At 48.0% G+C, this 20,975-nt stretch overlaps 1 protein-coding gene across 3 annotated transcripts in view; it reads right to left on the bottom strand.

The window, feature by feature from the left end:
• Nucleotides 1–2,485: 2,485 nt before the first annotated feature.
• The window catches only part of gwl (serine/threonine-protein kinase greatwall), a 267,750-nt gene continuing 249,260 nt past the window's right edge, over nt 2,486–20,975 (bottom strand). Inside the window, exon 15 of one of the 3 annotated variants that reach the window (XM_084595827.1) lies at nt 2,486–4,028. In XM_084595827.1, the coding sequence (XP_084451953.1) occupies nt 3,982–4,028 (47 nt within the window). In that variant the 3' untranslated portion in view covers nt 2,486–3,981. The remainder of the gene's footprint in view (nt 4,029–20,975) is intronic. The other 2 variants (XM_084595828.1, XM_084595826.1) reach the window with 2 other exon arrangements.

The raw sequence follows: 20,975 nt of genomic DNA, 5'->3' as shown, positions 1-20,975 counted from the left end.
AAAAGACTTGCAAGAGGTCACCCGCGCGTCTGTTAGATGCGCGGGGGGTGGGGGGGTTGAGTGCGATTTCATCCTTTCACATTTTCATCAATTGCGCTTAACCTCAGCGTTTGTCCAGTTCCTTTGTTCGTGTAAAATAATCAGCGCAGCATTTGTGAGAAGATGTTCCAACTAGCTCAATCTCAAGCACTTCTTAACTTAAATCCCCGGTAGGAAAAGCAAGGACGAGGGCGACGCCTAGCGGCGACGCCATATTGGACTGCAAGAAATTCGTCGTATTGTTGTTCTCTGCGCTTGCTTACGTGTGGTTTGCCGCTTTTCGCCGTGTTTTGGGAGAAACAATCTCCGCGTCAATGCTTTTACGAGCATTTTTTGCTCCGCAAGACTTTGAAGGAGACTGGCTGGTGTGAATATATGAAAAACTGGCTGTTTTGTTTCATGGCATCTGTGCATTCAGTTGATACTCGTCCGTCGTGCTCGACAGGGACCCAGCCAACCCGGCTTATTAATATCGGAGGTAAGATAACTATTTCGTTTCGATAGCTACTCACTCTATACCATTTTCTGCATCTCGTTTGACCGATACAAATGTCGCGGATACTCAGCTGCTGACCCTAAAGACGCGGGTTTGATCTCGGCTGCGGCGGTCACATTTCGGTGGCGTCTCCAATACGGCGTGTTTAACTCCTACTTTTACGGAAGCCGAGCAAGAGAATTTGTGATCTTAAGCCCGTGACACTGAGTACTTCAGATGATTATTGCCTACGCGTTATGGTTTAGAAAAATGTAAGCGAGTGCACTTGAGTGGATGAGCTCTCTGCAGCGTAAAATATTTGACATGCATGTCGCTGCCAATAAGCAAATAACGCTCTTGCCATTCTGAAGCCTAGCAGAGAGCATCAGCTAGTGGTACTCAATTTATGTCTTCCCTTCCAGCTGTAATTAGTAGGAGCCCGTTGTGTCTCAGACGGTGCGGGCAGGGCAATTTATTTTACACAGCCCAAACTAACAAATGTAATTAGAAGGGTGTACCGAATCACTACGTTGGAAGTTAATAAAGCTATGACATGCATAACGTGGGCTGTATCGCAATTCGTCTAGCGAGGAAAGCCTCGCTTTTGAGCAACTTTTCTTGCTAACGTCAAGCCGCGGGAAGGTTAATGGTCCGGTGGGACACAAATTTTTGGTTAGGTTCAGTGGTGTCGCTAGGGTCACCTGCGGCACGCATTGAAAGTGTGAGGTGGATGTGTGATTGGGTCGATGAGCGAGAGAGAAAGACGGGAGATAAATGAAGACAACAAACTGCCGGAGAGAGATGCTGCCAGCGGTCCTCGCTTTGGAAGGGAAAGTGAACTACACACAAACAAAAAGAGGCGATGCGGCGGCGCGGCTGCCGACGGGTGTCGTCTAACACGCTCCTGCGCAGGGATTTAATGCAGTTGCTTCCAGAGTACACGCACGCACTATCATGAGCAATATGAGCAGGAACATGTGAGCGCATGGCCCCCGAAACCCACTTGTGGCGTTATGCTGTTGCCGCTGTCGGAAACAAAGTAGAAAGGGCGCCGCGGTTCCGCTAACTGTTAGAACTCTCGCCTTGCTAGCGTTGCCGCAAAGTGGCAGCTGATTGCAAGGTGCCGGCCGCTAGCTGTGATAAGGCGATTATGGAGCGCAGATCGCGGACCGTGCTGTCAGTAGTTCTGCGACAAATACTGCTGCTAAACCTTTGTTTTCTATGTGGGCAAGTTTAAAACGTTGACCAGAAAATATTCGTTCAGAGCATGCTTGACACACGTACACCCACAAAGAAAAAAAAAAAAGCAAACAGCGGTATTAATTGCGCAGAACTGGAGACCACTGTCCGCAATCTGCACTCCATAAGCGTCTTATCATCGCTAGCGCCTTGCAATCAGCTGCCGTTTCGCAGCAAAGTGCATGGGTTTGAATCAATTCTTCAGAGTACTCATTTCCCCTTTCTCAACTTTGTTTTTTTTTTTTTTTGCAGCCACTGTATACAAAAAGTATACTTTGTAATTATAAATATCCCAAAGTAATCTTTTCTTTTACAGATCAGGAGTACGAGCATCCTGATGGGATTACAGACTGTGTAGCTGAAACATGTTGCACCCACAGTCTTCTTGAACAACGCAATGAGCTGCGCAAAGCGCTTTCCTCGCCGCATTTCTTTTTTTCTGGCTGTTTGTGCAGCCGTAAACAGTGCAGTTTTGTTCAAAGGAAGCCTGTCCGACATCGGAACTAGAAGCAATCACAGCGGAAAACAATCACCCGCACATGCCAATGAATGCAACCGTAGCCGTGGCCAGTAGCGACATGTGCTCCGCATGCAGTCCAGACGAAATGGGCAACATTGAGCGGCGCGTTACTCTTGGCCTCTTGCCGCCTGGTTTGAGGCTTTTGACTGGAAGATGGCGCTCCCCGTATTGAAAGGTTCTATATACACTGCGCATTTTATGCATTGCTTTTGAGATGTGTTTAAGTGTACAATGTGTATGCTGTTTCAGCGGGTCGAGTTCGTGCGCCTTTCGTACTCAGGTGCAGAGGTGCATCTGAATCCCGCCCACAGATCCTGTTATTCTTTAGGTTAAACGCGCTAACAGAGATTGAAGAAAAGCTCAGTTTGCAGTAACCTCGGTAGGCGGCATGACTTCTGTTTGGCCGACATTACCGTGGCTTCACGTAACCGTGGTTGACGCTGCTCGTGCACAGAAAATGCAGCAGATGGCACAGCATCGGCCTATGTCGTCACCGGCAGCGCTGGTTGCCAGGTCAACAAGCTGTTCAGAAAGAAACAAATATACTAGTTTTAAAAATACCTGCAGCTCCGATGCAGCTGAAGTTTTGAGGTTTACTTTCTTGGCACATCAGGAATAAGATGCAATAAACAGTTTATATTCCATAATTGGTGTCATGACCCCTTTAAACAAAAAACAGCACAAAAACGGAAACAAGAGAAGACAAGATCAGCACTGACTAGCAACTGAAGATTTTATTGGAAAGAACACAAATATATACTCCATTTACAACCAAGAGCAAGCATGAGCTCCTGTGTTTTTTCTAATAAAATCTTCTGTTGCTAGTCAGCGCTGGTCCCGTCTTCTCTCTTGTCTCCGTTGTGCTGTTGTTTATTTAACTATGTACCAACTTGTTCAACTTGCCGTTTTACTGAGGTTGGAACAAATTTCACCCCTTGTGGCCATATCGAGGCTCCCGTGGTGTTTTAAAAGTCTATTTTATCCTATTTCCCAACCAAATTCAGTGTTGATATTTTGAAGGCTAGTACTCAAAGGTACAAAGATTTCGGAAATGCATTTTTCTAAAAATCGATTTTTCACCCAACTTTGACCAGTTTGATAGGCAATTGGTTCGAGGGCTCTCGAAACGCCCGCGTGACAGCGGTGGACCCCTCTAAGCTTAAGCTTTGCCCCCCCCCCCTCCAAATTCCATGTTCTTGTGTTGTGCTGTGATTGCATTACTGTTGCTATGTGACTGCGAGTGTGCAAAGACAACTAATGTAGGCCTTCACTTAGATGATCTGGGTTACCTAATTTAGTGACAGACAGCATAATATTTGGCAACAAAATCTGGCGCACAGTGCAGTAGTAATTTTTTTTTGTTGTTGCTTTAAGCACTACAAGGTTGCTATAAAATTTTCGATCCAATACTGTCGTGTTTTCACATTTGTGCACATGACTATTACTGCACTTCAGAATACATTGAGGTCAACACGTTCCACATGCAAAGTTATAAAGATATAAATGCTCATACACAGCATGTTGTAGTCATGTAAGAAGAGGTCACGACCATTGGCAGCATCAGCTTCATTTGAGAGTTTCTTCATCAGTTACAGATAAAAGTTCTAAGTGAAAACAAGGGTAAAAACAGATAAAAACAACTAAAACCGCATGGCTGGTAGCGCCACCCACAAGCCTGGGAAGTTGACCGGGTGGCAACCAGGGCGAGCTAGCTGCCAAAGCTGGAGAGCTGCAGGTGCTGCATCTTGTTGCGTGCTGCACACAGACAAGGAAAGAATATCTGAACACACACTTCCTTTCAGAGCCTACAACTGGAGCTTCAGACTAGCGCCTCTCAAAACAAAACAAAAAATTAATTACAGGGGTTCTCTCCTTAGTGCAGAAATTTCAGGCTTAGTTCTGTCATGAGCTCTTTCTGCATTCCATTGCTTTTATGTTCAGTTTTCATCAGCGTTTTATTATTTGCCATTTTTGTACTCTATTTTTCTTTCTGTTTTACTTTAATTTGTGTTTTAGTACTCACTTTACTTTTATTATCAGTCTTTTTTTTTTCTTTCCCTCAATGCCCTCCAGCATCCTTGTACTAGACAAGTAGGAACATTTTTCTTACAGGTGTTATAAAGACGGCATGCACCTTAGAGAGGCTTTTGGTCTCAATCACAAAGGCTGCAATCAATATATAGTCACTCGGATGCAGGTCCTGCACCAACGTCTTTCAAGTACAGCCGCCCACTGACGCTGCCAATTGGACAAGCTAGGTGCAGCTGTTGTGATGAAGCAACTCAGAAAGAGCAGGTAGATTGTTCGTTCAATGTGTAGGGGCCATATGGCACCAGTGCACCACAGGCAATTATATTGTAAGGAATCTACGGGGTCGCAGCGATGCACAAGAACAAAACGACCAGCATGGCAGGCTTCTCGAACCGTGTGCGCAATGAGCACACGCCGTTCCATTTTATTTTCTTCTGTCGCCAGCTGGGAACGCAGAGCCTCCGCTTTACAGCCTCCCTGTGCGCTACACTGTTAAGTGTAGTTAAGTGAATGGAAAATGGCACGACGAAAGGTCTCTGGGATGAATGGACATGGTAGAGCCGATGACATTTCGCACCAGAGCAATCCGGTCACAAGCGGATGAGGCATGAGCTGCAAACGGAGGGCACAGGGGTAGTCACGCAGGGCTCAGGGTCTTCTAGCTTCACCCGGGTCACACATTCCCAGTCCACAGCAGGTGTGGACATGCCGAAGGAGGTAATGCGTGAAAGTGCATCAGCTGCCTCATTGTCAATGCCTTTGATGTGCCGGATATCTGTTGCGAACTCCGATATGTAGGCCAGCTGGCGAAATTCATGTTTAAGCAACAGTGCAAAAGGACGGAGACGAGTGGAAGGAGGTACACAACGACGGCGCTGAACTTACAACTGTCTTTATTAGGAAAACACTCACCAGATTGATGAGTGTTTTGTTTTCCTAATAAAAACAGTTGTAAGTTCAGCGCCGTCGTCGTGTACCTCCTTCCACTCGTCTCCGTCCTTTTGCGCTGTTGCTTAAACTGCTGAGTATTTCCCTAATAAAGACAGTTGTAAGTTCAGCGCCGTTGTTGTGTACCTCCTTCCACTCGTCTCCGTCCTTTTGCGCTGTTGCTTAAACTGCTGAGTATTTTCCTAATAAAGACAGTTGTAAGTTCAGCGCCGTTGTTGTGTACCTCCTTCCACTCGTCTCCGTCCTTTTGCGCTGTTGCTTAAACTGCTGAGTATTTTCCTAATAAAGACAGTTGTAAGTTCAGCGCCGTTGTTGTGTACCTCCTTCCACTCGTCTCCGTCCTTTTGCGCTGTTGCTTAAACTGCTGAGTATTTCCCTAATAAAGACAGTTGTAAGTTCAGCGCCGTTGTTGTGTACCTCCTTCCACTCGTCTCCGTCCTTTTGCGTTGTTGCTTAAACTGCTGAGTATTTTCCTAATAAAGACAGTTGTAAGTTCAGCGCCGTTGTTGTGTACCTCCTTCCACTCGTCTCCGTCCTTTTGCGCTGTTGCTTAAACTGCTGAGTATTTTCCTAATAAAGACAGTTGTAAGTTCAGCGCCGTTGTTGTGTACCTCCTTCCACTCGTCTCCGTCCTTTTGCGCTGTTGCTTAAACTGCTGAGTATTTCCCTAATAAAGACAGTTGTAAGTTCAGCGCCGTTGTTGTGTACCTCCTTCCACTCGTCTCCGTCCTTTTGCGCTGTTGCTTAAACTGCTGAGTATTTCCCTAATAAAGACAGTTGTAAGTTCAGCGCCGTTGTTGTGTACCTCCTTCCACTCGTCTCCGTCCTTTTGCGCTGTTGCTTAAACTGCTGAGTATTTTCCTAATAAAGACAGTTGTAAGTTCAGCGCCGTTGTTGTGTACCTCCTTCCACTCGTCTCCGTCCTTTTGCGCTGTTGCTTAAACTGCTGAGTATTTTCCTAATAAAGACAGTTGTAAGTTCAGCGCCGTTGTTGTGTACCTCCTTCCACTCGTCTCCGTCCTTTTGCGCTGTTGCTTAAACTGCTGAGTATTTCCCTAACAAAGACAGTTGTAAGTTCAGCGCCGTTGTTGTGTACCTCCTTCCACTCGTCTCCGTCCTTTTGCGCTGTTGCTTAAACTGCTGAGTATTTCCCTAATAAAGACAGTTGTAAGTTCAGCGCCGTTGTTGTGTACCTCCTTCCACTCGTCTCCGTCCTTTTGCGCTGTTGCTTAAACTGCTGAGTATTTTCCTAATAAAGACGGTTGTAAGTTCAGCGCCGTTGTTGTGTACCTCCTTCCACTCGTCTCCGTCCTTTTGTGCTGTTGCTTAAACTGCTGAGTATTTCCCTAATAAAGACAGTTGTAAGTTCAGCGCCGTTGTTGTGTACCTCCTTCCACTTGTCTCCGTCCTTTTGCGCTGTTGCTTAAACTGCTGAGTATTTCCCTAATAAAGACAGTTGTAAGTTCAGCGCCGTTGTTGTGTACCTCCTTCCACTCGTCTCCGTCCTTTTGCGCTGTTGCTTAAACTGCTGAGTATTTTCCTAATAAAGACAGTTGTAAGTTCAGCGCCGTTGTTGTGTACCTCCTTCCACTCGTCTCCGTCCTTTTGCGCTGTTGCTTAAACTGCTGAGTATTTTCCTAATAAAGACAGTTGTAAGTTCAGCGCCGTCGTTGTGTACCCCCTTCCACTCGTCTCTGTCCTTTTGCACTGTTGCTTAAACTGATGAGTATTTTCCTAATAAAGACAGTTGTAAGTTCAGTGCCGTCGTTGTGTACTTCCTTCCACTCGTCTCTGTCCTTTTGCGCTTTTGCTTAAACATGAATGATCACCAACTAGCCCAAACCTCCGTTCTTCTACAGTTCTGACGAAATTCACGGGCGACATACTTGGAAGAGTTTTTACGGAACACATAAACCAGAGGCTTATGATTCGTAAGAGCGTAAAATGGCTGGCCCTCCAAGAATTGGCGGTAATGTTGGATGGTGGAGTAGATAGCAAGCAGGTAACGGCCAAATACGCTGTAGCGAGTCTTGGCAGGGAGGAGCTTCCAAGAGAAGAAACTCAGTGGGTGCCACTCGAAGACAATTTTCTGCTCAAGAAGAGCACCAATGGCTACGCTGGAAGCATCCACCATGATACGAGTGGGCGCAGATGTCCAAGGCTGGATGAGAAGGGTCGAATTGGCGAGGGCTTGTTTTGTAGCCGTGAAAGCAGCCTGCGCTTCAGCAGACCAGGAAATCGCGGATGAGGAGGATTTGGTTGTGCAAAGATCGGTCAGGGGGTGAAGAAGCTCGGTGCAGTGCGGGTAAAGCTTCAGGAAAAATTCACTAGGCCCAGAAACTCGCGGACAAATTCCCTGTGCCGAGATGTGGTGGCCCAGGAACTCAAGCTCAGAAGAGCTGAAAACACATTTCTGGGTGTTGAAGACTAAGCCAAATTCTTGGAGGCTTTGAAACAGTTCCCGGAAGTGACATTCGTGGTCTTGTGCAGTATGACTCGCGAAAAGGATGTCATCGATGTAGGCAAACACAGCCGGGCGTCTGTGCATCACTTCAGCAATGAACCTCTGGAAAGTTTGAGCTGCGTTGCGTAGCTCAAAGGGCATGTGCACATACTCAAACAGGCCGAAGGGTGTGGTGATGGCTGTCTTCTGGATATCAGCCAGTTCAACAGGCATTTGATGGTATGCTTTTACAACGTCCACTTTACTAAAGATCTTGCATCCATCCAGATGTCCAGTGAAGTCTTGGATGTGTGGAAGGGGACAGCTATCATGGACCGTGTGAGCGTTGAGAGCCCTGTAGTCACCACACAGATGCCAGTCACCAGGTTCTTTCTTGGGCACCAGATGGAATGGTGAGGCCCCAGTGCTGGGCAAAGGGCGAATAATACGCAGCTGGAGCATATGGTCGAATTCCCATTTGGCAATCACTAGACGCTCACCGGACGAGCTGCGACAGGTGAACCACACGTGACAATGTGGTGGGTTATATTATGCTCAGGTAGCTGGTGGAGATACAAGGCCTGGTGACGGGAAAGTCGGGTGATAGGCGTATGGGCATGATGGGATCAGCATGCGGATGCCAGTGGAAGCGACAGCCAATATAACGCCAGTGATAGAAAGGCACGTCGTGCTGTCAGTGAGACAATGGCAATGCATGCTAAAGTCCAGATTAAAATGCATCAGACGTGGAATTCAAGAATGGGTTGATGGACATTGGCGACGATGAAGATCCATCAAAACGTGCACCGCAGGTCAAGGTCCACAGTTAGGGATCGGAAACCATACGTGGTGATGGAGGTTGAGTTGGCAGCACGGAGAGTAAGTCCAGGTGACTTGGGAAGTACGCTCAGCCTTTATGGACGGCACAGCGCTGACTTCGGCATCAGTGTCGACGACGAAGCGCAGGCCGGAAACGCAGTCCATGACTACAAAAAGGCAGCCAGGATGAAGGGTGAGTGACATGCCGCTGCGAGTGATCTTGCAGCGCATTTCTCGACCAGTTGCATAATGGAGTGCATTGGCAGGCGCGGTGTTAAAAAGTGCAGTGATACTAGCAAATATGCTGACTGCGAGAACTGAAAGAGCGCGAACCTCTCAGTGAAGACAAATGGCGATGAGGACTTGAGGAGAACCCGTGCTGGGCATGGGAGGACGTTCGAAGGGCATCAAGAGAGTGGCCAGCTGATCGATCTGGGTCTCCAATCGTGAAATAACAGAGAACTCTGATGGAGAGGAGAGGGCGGCGACGGAAGGAGAAGTTGCATCATGGACTCGACCAGCTAGCCGAGTGAGGTGGTCATACCCCGCAGCAGCCAAGACGAGGCGGGTGGACTGTGGCAAGCGGCGCAGGAAGAGCTCTCTCAACAGTGCGTCGTTCGAGTCAGCTTTCGCCCAGGAGCTGCCGCATGCTAGTGAGTAGTTGGGAGGGGCGGCGGTCTCCAAGCTCTTCGCAGGTGAGAAGCTGCTGGAGGCACGCAGTCTCAGACGCCACGGTGCGGTCCAGAATACACTGCTTAAGTTGCTGGTATGGAGCGGCATCAAAGGTGTATCTTTTTTTCCAAGGAAAAGTGTCTTGTAACACAAGGAAAACGGTCCTTTTGCTGTTCTCACAAACGCGACAAGGTGTTTGTAAGCTTCTTGGACAGGGCGGAAAAAATCTTCGCCAATGCTAAAATTAGTGTCCTTTAAGTTTGGTCTTTTTGAAAAGACATTCTTTTGTTTTAAAATATGTGAATTTTGCTATAATTGGCCTCTGGCAGTCTTCATTATAACAACCCAAGCGATGTGCGCGTTCTATCTGACTGGGCTCTAGGGTTAACTGTAACTCGTCTTGACAATGGCAGATTAGTATTTCCTCGGACTGGACGAATGTTTCCCGTGGATCAGAATCAGGTAGGCCATAAAATATTAAATTGTTGCGGCGTGACCTGTTTTCAGCATCGTCTAATCGAGCTTCAAGATCAGCAACAAGAGTAGCAGTTTTAGACGCAACAGACTGAGCGGATTCGAGGTCAGTTTTTAAGGTAGAAATATCTTGAAAAAGAGTTTCCAGGTCTGCTAGGCGATTGCTTAAATCGATATGGTTTGGTCGACAGAATGCATTCGACCTTTGATATCCTCTAAGTCAGTAATTAACTGATTTTGCCGGATGACAACTTCTGCAGTTCAGCAAGAACACAATCAAGTTTGTCTGGTCCAGGGTTAGTCTCAATATCGCCTGTACTTGCTAAAGCTCTACTCTTCGTTCTTGCCTCTGTCAAGGCGTAGATGAGGAAAGGTACACTGGGCAGCCTGGAAGCAGTGTCAGCACCGCGTCACGGACAAGCGATGGCTTACCTCGCGGAATCCGCACTTCACCGTTTTTCACACGCACATAGTCACGCAGAATGAAGTGCGGCTCAAAATGGTGCTCACATATCGCCAAAGAAAACCCTTATCCTTCCTCTGCGTGCGGATTGCGTTCCCATTTAATGCGGAAATTGTCTTTTTGGAGCCGTGAACGACGCTTTGTGGCCGCTTGGGTAGCCCGTACGACATTCTGGGGCGAAAGAGTGAGGGTTTGTCCACCGCTTCGTCCTGCCGTGGGCAGCAGTGCATGGGGCGAAGATGCACAACACACAGCAGAAGAACACTGAGCCATCGCATGAAACACAAAGTCAAGGGATGGACACAAAACTACAGCCAGCCAAACGCAGAAGAGGTAGCCTAACAATTGTCTCTCAGGGGCCGGCACGCAGCGATCGCTAGCTGGCCGCACCGCAGTAGTATGAAAGAGACCAACAGTGCCTCTAGCGGCTTTTCAGAGCGTAACAGGCCGCCTAACGCCTTGCCGGTCGTGCCACTAGAATATATTCAAGTTCACTATAGCACTACAGTCAAACCTCAATATAACAAACATGTATATTAAGAATTATTAAATATATCGAACTCTTCCGAAATTATTTTGTCCAACACATGTATTTTTAACTTCCCGTAGCAAACGCGGTTCGGCATAAAACAGATATTACGAACATCGCAACGCCAAGCACTACCTCACTTTATTAGCAGGAGGCAGGCTTCGTTGCACTACATGTGTGTTGTGTGGCGCAGCAAACGTTCAGGATTACCTCGCAGGCGCTCACAGCGCCACAGATGCCACGACGGCATTGGGAGTTGACAGCCAAAAAAATCTATGGCCTCCAAGATCACCTCTGCGCGCACACACAGGCACGCGGAGGTGATCTCAGAGGCCTTAAGAAATTGTTCGAATCTCACAATCCGCCTTTTGCGCGAGGATGTGGCGCCATCATGCGGGAGCGGGCGGGAAACACATTGAGCGGCAGTGTAGCAGACGACGCGAGAGCGCACCATACGAAATGGCCACGCCAACGCTGGTAGAAAGCGAAAGCTTCCCCCCTTTTTGGCCTCGTAGCGGAAAGTAGTGACAGTGATTGCAGCATATCATGTTCACGCAGTATGGGGGAAGGTAGAGCGTTTTCACAATCCACTCATAACGCACGTACGCATATACTATCTTCGTATTGTAAGAGCGTGTAGCGCGGGCCGTGTTCGACGTGACAGAATAAAACGCTCTCAGCGTGCAGGTTTTCGGCAGACAGGAGAGCGTGGGGGCAGAGAGAGAGAGAGGGATCTCAAAGGGCAAAGCAGCTAGGGGTTTGTTGATGCTGCAGAGCTAGGTGGAATCGTCTCCTGTGACTTTGAGCGGCGCATACGCGCGGGGTGTCTTGAGTTACCGAGCACAATGCGGTCACCGCGGCGCCGGCATGGTGCAATGGGCGTCGCTTCCTCCTCGCGTCATCTACAACGAAGATCGGCAGAGAGTCGCATATACACACCCCGTGAAAAGGGCATTGTCCCGGCCGGAATGCACACCTGCAGGAAACGCGCTGCATTTTTCTGGCAATGGATGATTCAGAGCTGTAGCCGGTTTCTGGCCTCAGGAGTCAGAACGGATGTGGTCGCAGTGGTGAAAAGGTTCTCGGTGCGCAGAGAGTGGTCATTCTGTTGTGAAAGGATCTCCAACGTTCATTTCTGCCTCCGCCGCGATTTCTGCGGAATCCACAACTTGGTGACATATGTGAATCTCCTACATATCTGATGCGCATCTCGGTCAGGAACCAACCCTGTTCTACATCCAGAGCGATCCACTCTGCAAGTGAACGAGCATGAACCCTCCAGGAGACTCATTTATTGTGCCGGGCGGTTTCCTTGACGTTGCAAACGGTTGGACGAAGACGACGATTATCAAGCTCCCTAACGAAGTGCATCTGATAATTCGTACACCAAAGGAACAAAATCCGGATGCTTTGGCGTGCACGAAGGCGAGCCTTTATTTAAAAAAAAAATACTGTGCGTCGTGCAAGTGTCAAGTGCGTCATATGCTCCGAGCGGCAAAAACACAGATACTACAGGTATGTATGCATCTAAGCGAAATAGGCATGATGAAAAGTACCTACTGGAGTTTTCACCCAGGCTGTAGCGCACCAGTGATAGCTGCAATGAGGATTTCTTCGGTGCATGATTGCTTCAGTTGCACCGGGGCCTGAAGGCGATGTATTTTGTCCTTTCTTTTCTTTATGTGCGAAAGGGCTAGGTAGCTTAGATATCACAGGCGGCTGTGTGCGCTAGGCCGTAATATTTAGCATGTTTTATCGTGACTGCCACCTCACTAACAAGAAAAAAAAAAATACGGCGTTTTAATGCACTGCCGTTCGCGAGCCTCATGACCAGCTCAACCACTCGGCTCGCTAACGGCGGTGCATCACAACAAACTCCCTTTTTTTCTTCTTTTTAGTCAGGCGGCAGTCGCGATAAAACATGCTAAATATTACGGTCTAGCGCACACAGCCACCTGTGATATCTGCGCTACCCGGCCCCTTCGCACATAAAGAAAACAAACGACAAAATACATCGCCATCAGACGCGCCGAACAAGTGCTCAATGCGGCTGTCACTGGTGGGTTACAGGCTTGGTGCAAACTCTGGTAGATACTTTTCATCATGCACATTTCCTTTAGATGCATACATACCTGTAACGAAGTGTTTTTCGCACAGTCGAGAGCACGCAGTCGGCTGCCAAGGTCGCCCATTCACGTCTTGACGCTTGGTTGCCCTAATCCAAGCTTCACGCCGTTGCAGGTCGCGGCTCGCCGAAGGAAACCTAACAAAACGCGTCTTGCATCCCGGCACGCCTCGAGAGTGGCAGCCGTAAGCGGCACAGGTGGTTGGCATCGTTTTACCGAGGCTGTGAACGTACCGCGCCTCCAGCCCCCGTGCGTTGGCTATGAGTGCGGCGACGAGAAGCGCCGTCGACGCCTCTCAATGTGTTTTCATCAGTCGCCGCTGGCGCTTCGCGCATGCGCAGAAAACTCGCGCCAAAGGCGGATTGCTGACAGCACCGCTTCAGCAGCGGCGCGATCGAATGTTGCTTTTGCTTTTTTGGTTTTTGCGTCTTTCGCGTTTTTAGTGTTAGCAGCGGCGTCGCGGCGTGGCCGTCGTAGCGTTCAGCGGAGGCTGCGTCGGTCATCGTGTCGAGTGTGGTGCGCGGGTGTGCATAGTGCTGTGATGGCGGTGAACGTGAAAAAAAGAGCAGCACTGAGGTTAAGGACCAAGCTCAAGATTCTCTGCAAGCCTTCACACCAGCGATACAGTGGATTCCTTAGGGCCGGTGTCAGAAAGGCATGCTAAGATTTATTTTTCTCATGACGATAATAGGAAAAGGAATTTCAAAAATTAATGCTTGGGAAAAGCTGACCCATACAGTTTCTGTAAACAGCTGCCACCGGTGCAGCACCCATCAGGTGCTCTTTTGTACGCTAGCTAAGGCTCACACCTTTTAATATGAAACAGTGGGTTTGAGAGTAAGGAAGTTTCATGATCGAGCAGCCCATTTACTATAATCAATTGCAAAGTGCTGTCTGCTGTGGCTTCGATGCGAAGCAATGTAGGCCTGACAATTAGGGAGAAGCGGACGGCCAGAGCGCCGTTGCCCACCGCACTCACAGGTAGCACCGTTGTGGTAAGCTTGCGGCATGATCTGGCTTATCGTCTACTTTCATCATACGACTGGGACTGGGCTTGACAAGAAGTGCAAACAATGCTGCGTTGATGAAGGGGGTATTCAAAGGTTGTACTTTACAAGTGCAGTCGAGTTGCTTTGCGACGTGCGTACAATACGCATGTTGTTGGAGCGGGCCAGCTCATGCACCTGAATTATGTCCACAGATGCCTAGGTTAAAAGTGCTAAGAAAAATCGAAATGCTCAGATGGCGGTAACAATGTTTAGCAGTATGACTGCTGTTTGGTCCTTCACATCAGCTTACCATGGCTTTGCGTAACTGCGGTAGGCGCTGTTCATGTGCACAACATGCAGCAGATGACTCTGCGTCAGTTTATGCCATCAGCAGCCTGGCAAAAATATTAGTTTTGAAGAATATGTGCAGCACAACTTCAAAACTGTAGGGAAGTGCTCACACCCCCCAGTGGCTGTCTAAAACAACCCAATCAAAATACAAACCAATGAAGTTGCAAAAGCTAAATCAATGCAGCTCATTTTTCCAGAGGTGGGGCAGCAATAACAGGCTTTCCCACATAACATAAAGAATAAAATCCTCTATGATCTGTCCCCTGGTATCAGTATGTTCACTTCCCCAAAAAAGTGAGTGCCAAACAATCAAATATGGCTCTACCAACTGAAGTCTTTCAAATCATGGATTGTAACTGCGAGGTATGGTGGTATGTATGCAGAGCATATTATTATTTTGTAGCCGATGATGGTAGCAGTTACTGTTTCGAGGTTTGTTTTCAGTGGCATTTCTCAGGATGGAGCGTCAGTTTGCATTATTACTGCGACGCCTCCTAACAGTCTGCCAGCCTGCACTGTCTTTTCAGAAGTTATACTTTCTAGAGAAATTTGTGTGCTGTGGCAAGGTACGTTTCTTGAAGGCCGAGAGCTATGGGTGTCACTGTTGTCAGTATATCCGTAATATCTGCTTAATTCCTCAGTAAGCCTCTACAGCTGTTCGGCAGAGTTAGTACACTTCTTCTCTTCCTCCTCCTTTTCTTTGGCCGTTGTGCTGAAAACCATGGGCTCCACTTATGCCATAGTTAGTACTTAATTTCAGGAGGCATTATTAGTGGTTTCCCTTTCTTTCAAACAAGTGCCGCCTCCCCTGCAACACAGCATTGGTGGGGGAGAAGCCCATTGCCTAGGCGCCAGAGGTCCATTGGGGGCCACCCATTGGTCTCTGCATGAGGCGAGCTGGATGGTCTGAAGACACCTTGGCAGATGCCGCACGCATAGTCTGCCCTTGCAGTGAATGTTTGCCTCTGCTTTTCTGTGGATGATAATTTTGTCTTGACAGTGGTGATCTTTTTTCAAACTTTGGCATGGCCTGGAAAAGACGGGATAACCTCCTTCAGTTGCCACGAGAGGCACATTCTGCACAGGTTTTTTTGGCCTCTGCAACTGTGTGATCTGTGGCCGTATCATTGCTAGTTAAAGCACTTTCAGGGGTTCGGCGTATAATGTCCGACTTGAACTTTTATGTATCCTACTCCTATTTTTTCTGGGAGCATGCTCGAGCTGAATGTGAGAATGACGACTGTTATTTGGTGGACATTTTGCTATTTCTATCTCTGTTATGAGAAGGAAGTCATTGTCGGAGATTACACCATGTACAAAATCTATGAGTGCTGATGGTCATAGCGACGTCTCCAACAGTGTGGAGGTTTCGAAGCTTTGAATACTGCGCTTGGTCATTTAGTTTGAGCAGTAGGTCTCCTTTTGATATTTTTGTGATTTTGTATCTTGCACTAAGGGCATCTGAGAAATATTTATTAATTGGGGACAATGTTCAAGACGGCTTTTCTTGAACTTCACAGAGCAAGACTTGGTAATTTGGAGAAGCTTCTTTTTGCTTTTTGGAGGAGGTCTGCTATGTCTTTGGTGTGCCTTTTTTTGTTATCAAATTTTTGGGGAAGAAGCCATGTAATGTGCTTGGCCAAGGTGACAGCCACCCACCATGGAGACCAATGAGGAGACAGGAACTTGTGAACATGCCAGGTGTACACCTCAGCTATAACCAAATATGGCAGAACTCTGGCCACACAAGGTGGAGGAAACCAAGAGAGATTCACAAGGCTCAGTGCATGCAAATGCTGTGTGGTAAGACAACAATGGTTTGTTTTCAGTTGCCTTTTAACTATTTTTGCCATTTCCTTCGTTTTTGCTCGTGCTGCAAAGCAGCACTTCCACCCCCGTAGCTAGCTTCATTTTGTCTCTAGCAGGTGGCGTTTTTTGTTCTTTCTTTTGTTTGTTTTTGGACATGCAGACAGCCGTTCCAAAAGGACTGGCCCCACTTTTTTTTGTTCGTATCAGATCCTCGGTTGTCTTGCCGCAGTTATTTTCAATGTTTCTGTCACGTGCATATAAATTTATTTGCCCCAGTGTGGTCACTGCACAAGTAAGCTGAGTCGAATGCAGGCCGGGGCGGCGGAATTTCGATGGAGGCGGGACGAAAAGCAATTGCATGTGCAGCGCGAAAGCCAACACAGAAGCACTCAAAATTATTCCCGCCATATCTCATCAGAGACTTTCTCATTTTCGTTACTCTCACTGCGACAGTAGTGACTTGCACATTTCAGGAACCATGCTTGCACATTCAAGGGGCTCGTTTTCTCCAGGTTAACAACAATAGCTGGTCAACAACATCGCCGACGATCTCAAGTACAGTCAAACCCGGATATAACGAATTTTGATTATATCAAACTCACAGAATATCCCCTTGAAAATTCCACGTAAAAGTATAGGAAAGCCACGTCATATATCAAACTCAATTTCACCAGTCGTTCGATATATCGAACTCTGCACCACGCACATGGGAAGTGTGCCTTCCCTAAAGACGATCGCATCACCCTCGGCCGTTTGCTGCATGATGTTTTCAAGCCACGCGCTGAAGGAATGAGAGGGGACAGTTCGGCAACGGCTGGTCTAGGGCACGCGCACTTGCGGTTATCGTTTCCCGCGCGCCAGCACGTGACGTTTGCAAGCCATGTGCACGAATGAACCAGGGAGACTCGGTGGGAACGAGAGGGGAAAAACGCGATAGAGCGAAGCGCAAGGGTGTGCCCATTCCTTTGCCAAGCTATCTCTCTCCTTCCTCTCTCCCGGCTTTCGTTCGCAGCAGCACGTGCTACGCATGCGCCAAGCCAGCTCAGCCTGTTTTCAGACAGAACGCCGGACGCCATCTCCAACGTGCATCGCGAACCCTCTGCGCGCGGCGGCTGACGTGGCTATGACACCTGCGGATATTAAGAAGCGGCAGATCTCTCTCTCTCTCTGTGTTTTCTTTTTTTTTTTTCGAGTCGTCTGTTCTTATCGCTGCGCTGTACGCGTGGCGTAGCGTAAGATATGGCGGCTGTGGACGTTAAGAAGTGGCAGCTTTTTTTTTTTTACTTCAGTCGTTTATCCTTGCATGTATGAATCGACGGAAGTACACGATCAGCTGCCATCATGACACTGGCTTTTAGCATTTTTCGCCTCAAACAGCATTTAGCTACAGTCAAACCTCGTTATAACGAAGTCTCATTTTGCGCGGAAATTCGTTCGTTATATCCGATATTCATTGTAAAAGTACACACAAATTCTTACAAAAAAAATATTCTATTCATAAACCCAAGTAAAGGCTACCCTAAAATGGAAAGCACAGAGCTGAAAAAAAAAAAGCATTTTTTTTTCTTTAAAGCGTGGTATAAGCACGCGAAACCGTACCTTTCATTTTGCACTGCCAAGCAAAAATGAGCACACAAATCGGGATTTAGGCCATGCAAAACTGATTTATTTAAAAAACGACGTAATCTTCATTTGGCGGCACTTCACACTATTTGATAGAATAAATTTCTGAACGAAATCGACACTGTGCAGCGCTTTCCCAATGTCAGCTGATTTGGCCACAGGTAGGTTCTCAAGGTACCTTATCAATTTCCTCACCATATCGGCGGCCTCGGTGCTGTTGAGAGCTCGCTCTTCGCCTTCTTCTTCACTCTCATTGCTGCTCGTAGCATCATCTGTAGGAAGCAGCTGATCGACAATTTCTTGGTCGGTCAATTCGGGCGCCACAGCCAAGTTGTCATTGGCAGCAATAAAGTCCTCGAACGTAACATTCGGAACCGCCAGTTGACGCCATGTCGTCTCGTCGAAATTGTCCGCTTCACCTTCAGAATCGTGGGCGTCGTTGGGCTCAGTCTCGCTGGTGGATGGGGCTAGGCCAGCATCAACAAAGCAATTTCTTATTGTCAACTGTGCCACTTCGTTCCGTGCACCGTACAGCATGTCCAGCGTAGTTTAGAGGTTTATGGCCGCTGATATGCCCTTGTCTATGTCAAATACGAGCTGCGTAACCAATCGCTTTTGGTAGCAGCATTTTAGTGAGCGAATGATGCCCCTGTCTAATGGCTGCAGCCCTGAGGTTGAGTTTGGCGGCAAAAAAACTAGGCGGACCGCTTCAAGTGGTACAGACACCTTATGGGCAGAGCAGTTGTCCAATATAAGGAGCACTTTCCTGCGCTGCTCTGCCATGTCTTTGTCGAAGGCCCTCAGCCATGCTTCAAAGAATGACGACGTCATCCACGCCTTTTTGTTCGAGCGATAGTCCGCTTGGACATTCCGAGCGTTGCGCAGGCACCTGGGGCGAGCAGATTTACCAATAACAGTTAGCCGCCTTTTATCTGACCCATCCATGTTGACACAAACAACAACGGTGACGCGGTCTTTGCTTTTCTTGCCTCCTCGGCACAGTTCGTTCTTCGCAACGAGTGACCTTTCCGGGAGCAGCTTAAAAAAAAGCGCAGTCTCGTCCACGTTGCAGACATTGCGCATCTCGTAGCCATCCAGTTGCATGCGGAAGCTTTCTGCCCACTTCTCGCAGTTCTCTACATCGACGGCTGCTTCTTCGCCCGACAAGGTGTGGCAAACAATCTGGTCGCTGCAGCCAGCCACTGCTTGCATAGAAGTCATCGTGGCCTAAGATGCAAGCGAGACTTCTTGCCTTCATTTGAAGCACGGCACCAGACACGGCAGGTTGCACGCTCTAACGTCCTTGAACCACGCGAACAAGGCATCTTCAACATCCTGGTGGTGACAATACCTGACGCGCTTCCTGTCGTTCTTCACGGCGTCTGCAGAGTGCACGTTTTCTATCTTCTGCCTTGCGCTCAGTATGGTTGACAGAGTGCTAGGCGCAACGCCGAAGTCTGCGGCAATCTCTTTCTTCTTGCGCCCGCTGTCGGCCGCCCTGAATATTTTTATCTTTGTTTCAAGAGAAACTGCTTTGCGTTTCGGCGCCGCCATGCTGCAAGACAACGGCACGACCTTGAGGAAAGTGAGCACACGCGCGGGTCGGCAAAAAGTAGGGGCAGGGGCACGCGGGCGGTGGTTCGATCACGTGCAGGTCACATGCCAAACAGCCGTTGATGCTAGATTCACTCGCGGTCCCTAGATGGCGTGGCGTGCGAAAGCGTGGGTGATTCAAACACATTTTAGGTGGAGGCGACGCGGGCGGTGGTTCGGTCATGTGCCGGTCACATGCCAGGCAGCCGTTGATGCTGGATTCATTCGCGGTCCCTAGATGGCGTGGCGTGCGAAAGTGCGGGTGATTCAAATACATTTTAGGTGGAGGCGATTGATAAAACCAAAATTTAGCGTTTTGAAAATTTTTTTTTTTGCTTCTTTGCGGATTTTGAGTCGTGTGAATACGAAATATGCTTCGTTATAACCGATTTAGCGTCAAATTTTCAGTTTTTCATTTCGTTATACAGATAGAACTCCCATAGAAATAAAGCACAGTCAACCAAACTTTGCTTTTACTTCGTTATATCCGATAATTCGCTGTATCCGTGTTCGTTATAACGAGGTTCAACTGTCACACTTTCCAATGATTTTGTGGCAGTGGACTACGCCTGCCCCAAGCGCGGCATGATAAATCAAGCCATCACGGGCATTCTGCCAAGTTTGCTCCCCACCACTGCAGGAGCTATCAAAAGATAAACACGTCGTGACGTTATCGCTGCGCAGCATCTTGGCACGCTGCCAGGAAATGAGCTGTGGATGAGACGACCGAAACGGAGTGGCGCACTATCGAAATTCAAGCTAAAATTCTGGCGATTTATTCCGCCACGGCGACACAGAAACCTCATTTTGAGCTGCCGCGGTGGCACGAGCGGCGAGAGGGATGCAGTTCCAACGAGTTAAAATTTTTCGCTCTGTCACTGCCGCTCATCGCTGAGATTGCTCAATCGCTTGCATGTGAGCGAGCTGGCCTTAACGCTTTTTTTTTTTCAAATTCTCGGGTGCAAAAGTTGAGGGTGGGTTTATTTGGGAGTGGGATGATTACGCGACAAATACGGTATCGTTTTTTCGCATCGTAAGTGCCGTCACAAGCCGATTTCTGTATATCAAATTGTCGATATATCGAACTATTTCGCGATCCCCTTCGAGTTCGATATATCTGGGTTCGACTGTATCACTTCTTCCTCACTGCAATTCTTCCATTTCTCAGCAGTCTTGTTTTTACCGTCAAACTCTACTATCAGGTTCAGTTGGCAGTGGTATCGCTCCCGACCTGTATTCACGTTGTTGATAAGCTTCATGAGTTCGGCCTCCACTATGTCGCTTATCCACGCAACATCTTTTTAGGCTACTCATCCCTTTATCCACAGAATGATATGGCGTCCGCCACTATAACGGTTTGGTTTGTGGGGTTTAACGTCCCAAAGCGACTCAGGCTATGAGAGAAGCCATAGTGAAGGACTACGAAATTTTAGACCACCTGGGATTTTTTAACATGCACTGACATCACACAGCACACAGGCGCCTTACTTTGCGCCTGCATCGAGAAGCGGCGGCCGCCGTGCTTTCGATGGTTTCAGTTTCCCCAAGCTGACTTCATGCCTCTCACTACCACGGCTTCACCACAGTGCTCTCTACGCACACGTGACTGGAATAAGGTCGACTGCACCTCGCATGATGTTGGAATGGCGAAAGCAGCACTCTGAATTTTGCGCAGCTTTCATAGGCTTCTCCAGCCATGCTGATTAGGCTGCCACGTTAATCGCACGACGCATGCAGACATCCAGTGCAGTGTGATCATACAGAAAGGCCAGATAGCATTATTTAATTCTTCCAATAAATTCTCGAATTTCGAAATAGTTGAAAAATTTTCA

Source organism: Amblyomma maculatum, chromosome 2 (assembly GCF_055883805.1).
Source record: "Amblyomma maculatum isolate TAMU_Amacu chromosome 2, ASM5588380v1, whole genome shotgun sequence".
Classification (NCBI taxonomy): Eukaryota; Metazoa; Arthropoda; class Arachnida; order Ixodida; family Ixodidae; genus Amblyomma; species Amblyomma maculatum.
The sequence above is the reverse complement of the archived record's forward strand: the minus strand, read 5'-3'. Positions and strand labels throughout refer to the sequence as shown.